We start from the raw sequence: 14074 nt of genomic DNA on the forward strand, positions 1-14074 counted from the left end.
ATATATAATACGGAGCCATTAGCTTACAGAAGGAGACAGTAATGCTGAAACAAGCTGCATCCAGATGATGTAATGATTTAGATATGACTGCTCAGCAGATCTACTCATCCCTCTTAAATGAAAGCTGCCGTGTGTGAGTCTGTTTTCAGTCAAACCGAGTAAACATGGAGGAGAGAGAGACTGTGAGAGAAAAACAGAGGGTTTGCAGAGCAAGCTGACGGATGGAGCCACAAAACTGGTAATACATTCAGGAATGAGGCTGTGAAAGTATGTGTGTGTGGCGGGGGTGTGGGGGTGCCAGCAAGGTAGCTGTTGATACACTCTGCCAGCTCCAGCTGCATGAAGCCGAAGCAGACGGTTAAAGCTGCAGAAGCATTCGGTGCACGCTCTCTCACAGTCAGACACATGTGCACTCATGGATGTGTCACTTCTGTCTCTGCTGTTTGTGACGTGACTGGGAATGAGGAGAGTCATGCTGGGACAACAGGAGACAATGGTTTAGAGGTAGGAACTTATTTTACTAAAGCTTTTTTATCTTTATTCTTCATTTAACTTTGAATCTTCTGCATTTTAGACTAAAGGATTAACCTTGTTGATGTAAAATGAACAATAATTATACACAAATTGATTAATGATTAAAATAGAATTTGAACAAATGGGGCTCGATGGTGTTAAAACTTTTTTTTCTGTCAGCTGAAAATTAGTTTTATTGAAGATGTATTTTTTGTGGTTTTTAATCCAAGGAGTGAATTAGTCAGCACTGATGCAGGTCTTTCATTCCAACACCAGGTGGCGATATTATAGTTTAAAACAAGATTAACTCTGGGTGTCCTGACCCCAAACACCCAGATCAAAACTAAAATCCACATGTTGCTTTTCTTCTAAAGTTTCCTTCACACAAGTCAACCAACAATGCAAAAAATAAATAAATAAATACATTTTTATTCAGTGACATTTGAAATGAATGGACATTTTTTTGTCATATACAAAACTGATTTCGCAGTGCAGAATATAAAGTGGTATAAAGGCCCACTTTCCATGAATATATGCCATAATAGCTCAATAACTACTTTGGTTTTCTAGCTTTTATTCAATTTTGAATTAATAAAACCCGAGTATCCATCACTGATTTTCTGAGCATTATTTAGCAGACCAAAATTCATTAAAATTAAACTTCATTAAACCCTTTATTTTGTTTTCACTTTGGGTAGAAATTTTAATTCTGTGGTATTTTTGTTTCTTTTATAAAGGTGTATTATACTCATTATTTTCAATTTATAATAATTAACTCCACCTTGGTTGGTGTGCTTGTTTGTACTCTTATTTGTCTTGGACATGATGATTATACACAAAGAAGCCTTTCTGAAATGTCTCTCAAGTTAAGTAACCTGACAAATAAGTTTTTTTTTTTTTCAGCTTTCTGTAATCTTTGACTGGTGTTTTCTCTTTAACATTATAAGAGCACCAGATTATATCAGTAGCACTATAACTACTATTATTATACTACTATATTAAGACAAAATTCTATCAAAAAACATGTAATTCCAAACTGATGATGGAAGATTGAAGTTTCTTGACAGCAGCAATCTACATTAGCTTAAGCTGCATTTGGACTAGCTGTTAGCTCATCAATCCCATGAGAATTAAACTCTGTTTCTCCAAACTCAAGCCCTACAAAGCGCTATCCACAACAGATAAGATACTGATTGTTCATAACAGTACAGAACCTCACTACAAAATGTCTGAAGAATATTTTCACCAAAACACCAAGTTACACTAGAGAAGCCGAAAACTGTTCAGAACAGGATTTAATAACATCATTACTAAATAAATGATAAAGTCACATGTGATCAACAATAAAAATAATACCCCAAAATTCAAAACATGCAAAAGAAAATGTGGCATACATACAACTACATGCATTGACACACACTGCATGGAAACAGCTGTATGACTCATTATAATCAGTTATGTAAGTAAAAGTTATAAACAATGTCCAATTCCCCCCTGAAGGCACATGTAATATTTATGTCCATTAATGTGGAACATGACATTTTTCAACCATTTGGCAAAACAAAAGGTTTAGGTTTGATATAAAATGGGAGTAGATACAGAGCAAGTTAAAATTACATTGTATTATAAACTGTTTTGACAAAACTGCATTTAATTGTATGTACACTAAAATCTTTACACAGGCATTTTATTCAATCTTGAATGTATTGCTGTGAAAATTGTTGGTTTTTAAGCACATATGGAGACAATGATGACCAAACCAAGGGAATAAATCAGTTCTTGGTTAAATCCAGGAAAAATGGAGTCAGTTTAGTTAAATAAAGCTAATAATCTGCAGTCCCTATCAGCTGCAGGCAACATCCAGTATCAACTGTACCGTATTTTTCGGACTATAAGGTGCACCGGATCAGAAGACGCAATATGAATGAATGGGTCTGTTTTCATACATAAGGCGCACTGGATTATAAAATGCATTAAGCGAAACAAAGCAGTCAGATAAGTCAAACTTTATTCAGCTCTGCTGCTAACAGGACCATGCTGCCAACAGGACCACTCTGCTACCAGGAAAATGCTGCTAACAGAACCACACTGCTAACAGGACCATGCTGCTAACAGGACCATGCTGCTAACAGGACCACACTGCTAACAGGACCATGCTGCTAACAGGACCAAGCTGCTAACAGAACCACGCTGCTAACAGGACCACGCTGCTAATAGGACCACGCTGCTAACAGGACCACGCTGCTAACAATGTTTTTTTGTCATACAATTTTTTACTTTAATTGTTGTTTATTGTTGTCTGTCTTAATCAGGTCTCTCTTGTAAACGAGTCCTCGTGACAAGACAGGTGCAGGTGTGCCTTAAGTGAATATAATCATAATTTATAACCATAAAATTTACAATCAGAATTTATAATCATAAAAGAGTATAACTGTGCACAGTTATACTCTTTTATGATTATAACTGATGTTATTTCTGCGTTCATTTCTCTCGGAGCTTCTGTTAATCCAATAAAGAGGAGCTTCTGTTAATCCAATAAAGAGGATAAAGGAAAAAATTTGAGGAGTGATGATTTATTTGTAAACCTTAGTCTGGAGGACCAGGTAGCTGTTGCGCAATAGATGGTCAAATATACGGTTTCTCTGATTGTGTTTGCCGCACAGAGATGGGGTAGCCGAAGAGCAGCCGACCCCAAACCCAAAGGTCCTAGGATCAATCCCCAGTCATTGCAACATCCACCTGGGGTGGATTGGTTCGCCATTGTATGGGGACATACAATGATGACAACACACAGCACTTAATACTGTATTATTATTATTATTATTATTATCTGATTATTATTATTATCTGTGACTAAAATAAGTTAAAATTTGATGTAGAAAATACGTCTATATTCAGGTCTGGCGTCACAGTCTGCATCTGCGAGGGACCGCAATTAGACAGGCAAAAACGCCTTAAAGACGTAGTTTATCTGTCTAAACTCCTCCATGCTCTTTTTTTCCTGACACATTCAGAAATAAAATAAGAAATTAAAGCCCCAATATTTCTTGAAAAAAACACACAAACGACAAAAAACAAAAACAAAATGTATGCCGGTGCTGAAATAGGAGCAGCTTACGTTGAGAAGCGATGGAGTTTTAACCATTTTTGTCAAGCTTCATTCATGACGTTGCAGCATCTTGAAATAGTGCAAGATGTGTGGGTGCTCAGAGTGTGTGTTGAGGATGACTCTCAGCTACTAACACATCAAATTTTAGCTCTTTTTTTTGTTGTAAATTTGACCGTTAAAAACATTTAAGTGTTGACTGAGGACAACTAGCTATAATAGCTATAGTTAACCAGTTGTAGATGTAAATTCACGGATTGCTATTGAGAGTTTTGTTAAACACATGCACATATGCACACACAGGCAAAAACATTATTGCTCTTTTGCTTTCAGAGCAGGTTATAAAAAAAACAAACCGTTTGTCAGTATTATTTGTGATAGTGTAGTTCAGGAGTCACTGTGATGGACTTGAGACCTGTCCAGGGTGCGCCCTGCCTCTATAACAGTGACAGCTGGAGATGGGCACAAACTCACCCTAATAGTTCAGAAGTGTCAACTCTTCTGTCAGACCAACAGGTCTCCCAAAACACAGATGACCCCTTCCTGCCTGGATGGCACAGTTGGGTCCTGCCCGGCATTTGTTGTCTGCATCCACCAGGATTGAGCCATAGCTCATCCTGACCCCCTTATTAGTAAACTGAATATACTGAATCATGTCTGCCTCAGATGTATTGGCTGCCACTGATTAGAGCTGATGGGTTTGCTTCAGAGCCCAGGCAACCAGATGGCAAAATCCATTTGATTAGTTTCTTATTTTGAAAGGAGTAGGAGTTTATCTGTGGGCTTGTCTGTTTGGCACGTCTGCCATATGAGCAGGTGGATCTTGTTGTCTTTCTGTCTGCTCAACAAATCCGTCATCCTGGCTTTAGTATTTTCCTGTCATGATGTATTTTATTTTATTTCTGCATTTGGTTTGTAGAATCTGGCTAATAGTCAATTGTGAATGTTATTGTGCTCTTTTGTGTGCCAAGTATTCGAGCTGCTTGTTAATTGTGTGCCAAATATTCGAGCTGCTTGCTAATTGTGTGAATATTGATTCAGTATTCTCACAGAATACTTCAATTCCTTCAAAAACGTTGCTCTCTTTGAATTGTGCGTCAGCATATCTAACAAAGTAAAGTCAGCTCCTCTGGACGGATTCTTCTTGTTGAAACGTTTCGTCTTTAATCCAAAAGACTTTGCCAGTTTGAGGAGCTGTAATACACTCAGTCTTATAAATAGCACCTTCTCATAGTGGATCAGTGTTGCCAGATCTTGCGATAGAAACAAGCAACAAGCTATGAAAAAAAAAGCCCAACTGGCAACCCACCACATTGTGTAAAACAGAGGCTGTTTTTAAACAGTATAAACATATATTCATTTTGGAATTACACATAAACAATAGCAAAAATTCTGCTAAACACTTTGAATAACATACTTTGAGGCTCTGATTAAAAAAATATGTTTTGCATGTGTAATTTTTTCTACATATTTTTAAAAACAAAACATCCTGACATCTGCGTGTGAGTGGAGCCCCCTAGTGGTTGGTCACAGTATGAGTGTTTGGTTGGTGCGCGCCCACCGACGTATTTGTACATGTCTGTATGTCTATGTGTGCGCCTGTTGCCTCGCAGACTTGCGCGGGCGTGATAATCAGGAAACGGGGGCGTGGAAGGGACAAACTACCTACTACCACTCGTCTTTTGCTTCATTGTGCGGAACTGGGAGATAATCAACTAGTTTCACTCGGAACGAAAGTCAAGCCCAAATAAGCGACTTCACGTTCAAAATAAGCTCAAGAAACCGCAACCTGTGACTCACAAGATTTGCAAGCGACTTTAGAAAAAAAACAAGCCCAAAGTCGCTTATAATAAGCAGACTTGGCAACTATGCAGTGGATCAACCAGTTTGTTGTTGACATCCAGAACTAGCTGTTCACATGAGGAGGTCCATCAGCCTAATTGGCCGTTAGTGCCTTGATAGCCGCTTGCTAATCACACTCACTTGCTTGAGCATACTTGCTTAGTTTTTTAAATTTTTTATTATTATTTTGCTACTTTACTCACAATTCTGCTAGGAATGTGACGTTCATGAACGATCCGAATCCTTTGAACGGCTCTCGAAAACGAACAACGAGAACTGAGTTGCAGACAATCGAGAACAGTTCTTTTGTAGTTTATTTTTTCTGCTTGTGATTTCCGTGCGTTTCCCTCAAATGCAGACACCCACACACTCCTCATTTTTCACTGAGACAAAAGGAGAACAGGCAAATTGTAGGAGCACAGCAGCTCGAGGGTGGCGTGTTTACTGCGCTTGATGTGTCGCGGTACCGCCCTTACATGTGAGGGAGGTACCACGACACATCAAGCCATACACCACTAGGTGTAGTGACACCCCCCTTCAAAATTGGACGGTTCTACGGATCTACAAGATCCGGCTCCCTTCAAAGAGCCCCATATCCCATCGCTACATTCTGCAACTTTTTGCTTTTAGCTATTTTTTGCTACTTTGAGCTTTAAGCTACTGTTTTGAAACTTTTAGATTTTAGGAAGACTTTTGATGCCTTTAGCTTCTAGCTAGCTTTTTGATACTTTTCGATTAACTAGTGCTGTGCCATTTTTAGCTAGCATTTTGCTGCTTTTAATTGTTAGCTTGTCTTTTTTTTACTTTTAGCTTCTAGATAGCTTTTTGATACTTCAATTCAATTCAGTTCAATTCAAAAATACTTTATTAATCCCAAAGGGAAATTCAATGTTGTTGCAACTCATCATCCTCGTTTCGTTAAGAGATGTCAACTGCTTTTTGCTAATCTTAGACTTTAGCAAGTGTTCTGATTTGTTTTATTTTTCATTTTAACCAGTCTTTTTATGTTTTTTTTTTTTAGCTTTTGCATTGTTTAGCTTTTAGCTAGCTTTTTGATATGTTTAGATTTTAGTTAATGTTTTACCACTAGCTATAGCTAGCATTTTGCTACTTTTACTTATTAACTCACCTTTTGCTACTTTTAACTTCTCGCTAGTGTTGAATTATTTTTATCAAGTGTTTTGCTACTTTTGCCTTTTTGCAAGTTTTATTATTTAATAATGTTTTGCTATTTTAGTTTATAGCTAGTTTTATTAATTATATCTTTTGTTTTGCAACTTTTAGTTTTTGGCTCATGTAACATTTGTAGCTAGTATTTTGCTTCTCTTAGCTTTAACAAGTCATTTTCAGCTTCTTTGGCAAATTATCACAGCATTTATTCTGTATTTTCACAGAAAACAGTTTGTCTAGTTGAGTGAATGAAACTGATGCACAGTTTTTAAAGACTGTCACCAAAGAGAAGGTTTTAAAGGAAACAGTAGCCCCCCCCCCCCCCCACACACACACACACACACAGGATTTAAAACTGTTGCTTTCCATCATATTTCAGCTGCTCATATTTATATTGCTGGAGGTAAGTTGGCTACAGCAAAGGATTCAATTTATTTAGTGGCAAAATTCTTATTTTGACAATAAACCAAGCACAATTAATCCAAATATTGACTTTGTGTTTTAATTTCAAGAAGCTCAGTTCCACTTATTCTTAAGTCTACTTTGCTTTTGCCTCAACCAAACATCCACGTAAATCCTCTGACATCAATCTGAAAATTGATAGCCATAACAGGCTACTTACAATCAGTGCAAATAAAGCCAAATGTTTCATCACTGTATTTATTTTCTTTCAAGCTGGAACACCGTGTTGTGCTGAGTTGTATTACCAGTACATAGATTTGATAGATTGGTATTGCTGAGGTCTTGTAGGTGTAAGGTCAGGTGAGGCCAAATGTCACCATGTGCATTAGCATGGTAACGTTGGTGATTTGGTTTGGCTTTTGGCGTAATTCTTTATGATAGTAATAATTCAACAAAACATTTGTGATTTTTCTCCTTCTTTTGTCTTTCAGTCTAAACATGACGTTTCATCTCAGCAAGCTGCAGGACACTCAACAGCCTACAATGTAGACCGCTTCCGACTGCTGGAGGAGAAAAACCGAGCTTTGAAACATGAAGTAGCCACTCTACGTCAAGAAAAACAACACTGTAGGAAACTGGTACACATGCTTCTTTATTCATACAAGCTCAGCCAGTGCCTTATAATATAACATAGTTTATTATTACAATATGATACAATATGACACATAATGATATACAACAATACAATAAACACAATACAATATGACATATACAAAAAAACAATACAAGATAATATATTACATTACAATACAGTATAGTGTGATACAATAAAATACTACAGAATAAATACAACATGACATGACACTTTGTGTCCCCTTTGGGAAATTTGTGTTGAACTTTGTGCTGTTTTAACCCAAAATTACAAATCAACCCGTACCCCCAATAAAAAAAAAAAATAAAAAAAAAAGATACAACACATAAAGTTACACAATAAATATGTTATGCTTATGAAGACTTACGATCTTTGTTAAACTGATACTAAAATTTAAACTTTTTTTCTGCAATTATATCTTTTCCAAATTAATTTAACACTTATGTGTAACCTAGGATGAGGAGAAATGGTTCAGATACAAAATTACCAGCCTTGTAGTCTTTTATCCATCTTTTATTCTGAGGTGGCTCGCATGTGCAACCACAGTATACTTCTTTCACTCAGTCCTTATGCAGACTTGTGGGCAGGTATGATGTGTGGTGTATGCATAAGAGCAGCATGTGTAAAGGCATTTATTATGGAATGTATTTTTACATAATTTTATATGGTTTTGTTGACACTTCATGAATATGCATTTATTTGTGTATGCAGCAAATTTGTCCTTTGGAGGACTCCTTCAAGTAGTTTTAAATGGCTACATGTGTATGAGCATCTTGCAACATGGCCATTGAAAGCACGTGGACATACTGCCAGGAAGGAACTGATAAAATAAAACAAAAAACAATGAATGGATGCTTCCAAAAAAAAACAACTTTTGCATTACTGATGTTTCTCTCTGAAGCTACAAGTTACTGTTAACATTGCCCATTTAAAGTCACTAAAACTTTTATTTAATAACAATAGTGTTCATGGCAATCTAGGAGATTTAGGAGATTTTTATGTCACCAAAAATGTAGCAACATGAAGCAACATCATTTATCAACATGCAGTATTCTGGATATTTTCCAATATGGTAGATACAGTTACGAGCCAGCCTAAATGGGTTCCTGACAGACTTTTTGCTGTGACTGCTGACAGCTAAACCCACACAGACTGCATCATTCTCATTTATGCAAAGCCAGAGTCAGCTATGGATCAGTTGGACTGAGAGAAGCTCAGATATGGGACCTAGTTCATTCTAACATATTTGCTGAACCAGATGTGGTTTCTGGATTTATACTTTGTAAAGGCAATAAAAGAAAGGAATAAAGCAAGCAGAAATGTGCTGTCTTAATAATTTAGTAAAATCAAATCATTAACATTAATAAAATAAATATCTGTTGAAAAGGTATTCTGTATTTATTTTTCAGCAACTCTTCATAATTTGACAAAGAGCTCGAAGGTGATGTGGCATAGTTGTACATTTGGATAAAACACATTTTCCATTTACAATTCAGGATTATATATTCCACAACCCTGACTACCCTGGTTGTGGAACAGAGGACCGGGTCTTCACACTTGTGGAGTTGTTAAGGAGGTTATGGGAATTTGTCATTCCAGTCTATGTGTTACTGGACCAAGCTTATGAACATGTTCCTCAAGGCAGTCTGTGGGAGCATGTTGTACCAGGGTCACATTGAAGAGGTTTCCAGTCCATGAAAGTGAAAGCTATGTCCGCATTTTTGACACAAAGTCAAGCTCATGCTGGTTGAACTCCTTCAGGGTTGCCACTTTGATCCTGGTTGTGGACAGGATCTCAAGCCCAGAAGAGGGTGTCAGATTTGGGAATTTCAGGGTCTCATTTTTGTTTTTTGCAGACGACGTGGTTCTGTTGGTGTTTTCAGATCATAACCTTCAGAGTGACATCTCTAATGCCTCTTTTCCATTAGTACCATTAGTACTGGTACAGCATGGTGTGACTCGGCACGGTATGAGTTGTGTTTCCATTATACTGTCAGTAATGGTTCTAGTGGGCGGGTTCAGCTCGGAGCCTGCAGGAACATGGAGGATCTTCCGTGTTGACCGGCGGAGCTCGGAGCCGGGGAGATGATGCCCTGCCCAGCTTGAGGGGGCGTCGAGGTTCCAGTGGAGAGGACCAGCGGAGCTCCAGCTAGCTCACTCTGAATTTTGTCGTCAGGCACCAAGCACAAAGAAAACGCCTGTACTTCAGCATTAGACCACGGTGTTATCATTGTTTTCAAAATCTTAAAAATAGGTCCAGTCGCTCCTCGAGTTCGAGTTATTGCAAATCGGGTTGTTGTGAAGACTTCGCAAACAACCAGCGACTCCACCCCCCGACCAATCAGTGACCGACAGTGTTCTGACATCATGGTTTAGGGCCAGTTTGGCACGGTTGGAACCCCAGAGATGAAAGGACTGAAAAAGGGACCAGTTCCATGAACCGTTACTAGTGGAAAAGCCTTGGAACTGTGCCAAGTCGAGTCAAACTATGCTGTACCGTTACTGATGGAAAAGGGCCATAAGTCTGAGGCTAAGCTTCCTCTGGGTTGGGAATGAATCTTTGTCTCAAGCTGAGGAGTTCAAGTATTTGTGTGTTTTGTTCACACATGATAATAAAATTAGGAGATGGCTTCATAGATTGGGATTTTGTTTGCAGTAATGAGACTCTGGCCCGTTGTGATAAAAGAACTGAGCTGAAAGATGAAGCTCTTGGTTTACTGGTCCATCTACATTTCAATCTTTACTTTTGGTCATGAGGACTAGAAAACGAAATGAACAAAATCCCAGGTACAAGTGGATGAGAAGTACTTCATCACATGGTCATACACATGTCACAGCTAATTTGCATCAAAGAGGTCTTCTGTTCATCTGACTAGGATGTCTCCTGGGCTCCTCCCCCTGGAGGTTTTCTGGTCATGTCCCAATGGGATAAGACCCCAGGGCAGACCCATAAATTACTGGAGGGATTTTATATCCACTCTGGGCTGGAAACACCATGGGATTCCATGGGAGGAGTTGGAGAGCGTTGCTGGAGAGGGGTGGCAGTCCAGGTTTCATGTGTCTTCTGGACCTGATCACAACTAGATGGATGGATGTATTTTGACAAAACGTATACACACACTAGATAATCAGTTAGTAACGTTTCATTTTAATGTAGGCAATTTTCATGTACGGATTCAAAACGTTTTTTAATATCACAACTGATGCATTGTTAGGTTGATTAGTAACTTTAAATTGCCCCTAGGTGTGAGTGAGGCAGTGAAAGGTTGTTTGTCTCTATGTGTCCCTGTGACGGACTTGCGACCTGTCCTCGGTGTCCTCCACCTCTCGCACAATGAATGCTGGATGTGGGCACAGTGACCTCAGTGACTAGAAAAGGAAGAAGTGGGTAAAAGATAATGGACGAATGGATGGACAACTGATGCTGATCTTCTTACCTTAAAGCAACACCACATTTTGTTCGTTCCATATTTACTCAGATGGCAACCATTAAAATGTTTGTGGTACCAGCCTGACTTTTAGTTGTAGAGTCTGGCTCCTTCTAATAGTTCCCCCTTATTCTGTTAAAACTGTTGCCATGCTCATTTTATCACAAGGCAATCTTGTGCAGTTTGGTTGGTAGTTTGAAAATTGTGCACCAAAGTTTCCAAAGTTGTTCTGAATTTCAGTAGAAACTTTATGAGGATTGAAAGATTTGGATCTTTCTACCTGCTGTTTTTTTTTCATTATTGGGGACTGCCAGATTCTACAGTACTGTAGCATAGCAGCCACCTACTATTATCCACATGACTTAGGGTTTCTTAACTTTATTGGAGACTGCATAGAATATGCAGCCACCTATTATTACCCACCCAATTTGGGTTTCTTAACTTTACATATATCGTATAAACTCTTCTTTAAACTTTAATGTGGCCCGAACTGCAACGTTTGGTGTCGTGATGTGTGCTATTACTTTTATTGGTGTTTCGAGTTACCATGGCGATGTATTTTGCTAACAAAGATGACATATTTCCCCATAGGAAATGAATGAGAGACCACGCCTCACACTAACTGTTGCTGTTAAGTACATGACTTAGAGTCTAGATGTCCCTGAAGAAAACAGAATCTCACTGTTGGATTTGTTTGAAACTCACAGAAAGTGATCATCAGATAAATGTCTAGAACTGATTTAACATTTGGAGCCATTTTGATTCAAGATGGCTGCCACAGCTTCCTCAGCAAACACAAAATTGACTATAACTCAGTCATTCTTTGAGATATATAACTGAAATTTGGTGAGGTTATAGCTGAGAACATTCCCTACCACATAATGAATCTAAATCAAAAATCCAAGATGGCCACCTTAGCTAAAAAGGAAAAATTACGATAACGCAGCCATTTTCAGTGCTATTCAGCTCAAATTTGGTATAGTGGTAGCTGAGCGCAAACCCCAACACATAGTATTGTCAAATCACTATTTTAAATCGGCAGCAGCCTGGGAGTCCCCATCCCAATTTCTCCAGGAACTTTCTACTTGATTTATTTATAGCTTAGTCTTCCATCAACTTTAATGCGGCCCGAACCACAACGTGTACCCCCACAAATGTTATATCAAAACGACCAGCTCAGCACCGTGGTGTGCAATGTTACTTTTATTGGTGTTTTGAGTTACCAAGGCAACATAATTTGCAAACGAAGATGCCATTTTTCCCCATACAAAACACCTGACAGAACAGCTCACTCCGTTTGTGAGGTCACATGACCTACAATGGAGAGCTCCCTGAAGAAACCTTAGAAAGTCGGTGTCGGATTTGTTGAAAACTCAAGTATTCATCAGTTGTATCTTTAGAACCGATTAATGTTTGGAACCATTTGGATTCAAGATGGCTGCCACAGCTACCTCAGCAAACACAAAATTGACCATAATGCAGTTATTCTTTGAGATAGAGCTTAAATTTAGTATGGTCCTGGCTGAGAGCGACTTGTTATAAATTTCTAATGCAAATCAAAAATTCAAGATGGCCACATTAGCTGAAAAGGGAAAAATATAATAACTCAACCATTTTAAAAGCTATTCAGCTGAAATTAGGTACAGTGGTTGCTGAGAGCGAACCCCAACACACAGTACTGTCAAATCAAAAATTTAAATTGGCAGCAGCATGGCAGTCCCCATCAAAGTTTCTCCAGGGACTTTCTAATATTTTGTTGCTCTTTTGAGCATCAAGCTGACACCTTTAACATCTTCCGTGCCAGGAAGGATGAATTTCAACAAGTCATTGTTCTTTCTTGATTTTTATTGCGTATTTTTTCGCTGCTTATGTGACAGAGCTTTTGGAGGATATAGTCTGTTTAAACCTTTGGGCTGGTTGCCTAGAAACAATCTAACACGAACAGCCAGAGAAAGGTACCCCAGGTGAGGAATGACCTTCTGTGTGTTGTGTGGCTGCTGCTAAAAGGCCACATCTGTCTCCCTGGACACCATTCCTATGGCAACAATTATGTACAGCTAGCAGCTGGCCCGCTCAGATGATAGCCCTCATGATAAAATGGACTGTCCCAGTGAAAAGAGAAGAGACAACCAATAAATAACTCCTACTGGCTGTGTGGTCTCGGCTGACCCTGCAACCTCAATTTGAAGTTCCTCTAATCAAAACCACACAGTCAGATCAGGGTTAATAATAGAGCAGGATAATGTTAATAAGTTATTTCAGACCTCAGTCATATTACTCAAAAATTGTCTTTGTTCTGATTAAAAAAACAATTTTGTTAGCTGATATTAAGAAGGGTAAGTTTTCTGAGCTTTTTATTCTCTCCTGATTTAATTTATCTGAGATAATGTTCTTTTTAGAAGTTCTTACGTAACGAAATTATCCTGCTTTCTCCAGCCCGTTGCTCAAACCATCTATCTTGTTACTTAGCTAAAACCCTGAACTAAAACAACGAGGTTCTGTATTTTGAATAATCATAAAAGAATAGATACAGGTGTTCTAAAAACTTTATGGACAATTTTAAACACTTTATCACAATAATAAACTGAAATGGTTTAGAAATTTGATTGGCCGTCAGTGTTGTTTTTAAAAATTCCAACCATTGATAAACAACAAGAAATAAAGCATTGTAATTTTTTGCAACTACAAACAAAAAGCGCAAATGACTTTGGTGTGGGCAATGCATATGATGAGTTTGATATAAATGCCTCTCTGCAGTTAAAGTCAGGAGGAAACCAATTTTCTTATTTTAGTGCGGAGTGTCTGACTGAGCCGGCCTGTGCAGCTTCATGTCTGCATTAACGTAACTTGATGCGATTTATAACAGAGACGGCCATGCCTGGCTTTGATCAAACTCAGATTCTTCTGAGATTTCATCCCATAGATAAAACTGTAAAATGAGTTTCTTCCTCATGAGTGAAT

At 38.3% G+C, this 14074-nt stretch overlaps 1 protein-coding gene across 1 annotated transcript in view; it reads left to right on the forward strand.

Moving 5' to 3' along the window:
- The window catches only part of rimbp2a (RIMS binding protein 2a), an 89998-nt gene that overhangs the window by 3451 nt on the left and 72473 nt on the right, over positions 1-14074 (forward strand). Inside the window, exon 2 of the mRNA XM_037691758.1 lies at positions 7525-7671. Coding sequence (XP_037547686.1) covers positions 7525-7671 — 147 coding nt within the window. The remainder of the gene's footprint in view (positions 1-7524; positions 7672-14074) is intronic.

This window comes from Nematolebias whitei, chromosome 18, assembly GCF_014905685.2.
Source record: "Nematolebias whitei isolate Nwh7 chromosome 18, NemWhi1, whole genome shotgun sequence".
Taxonomy (NCBI): Eukaryota; Metazoa; Chordata; class Actinopteri; order Cyprinodontiformes; family Rivulidae; genus Nematolebias; species Nematolebias whitei.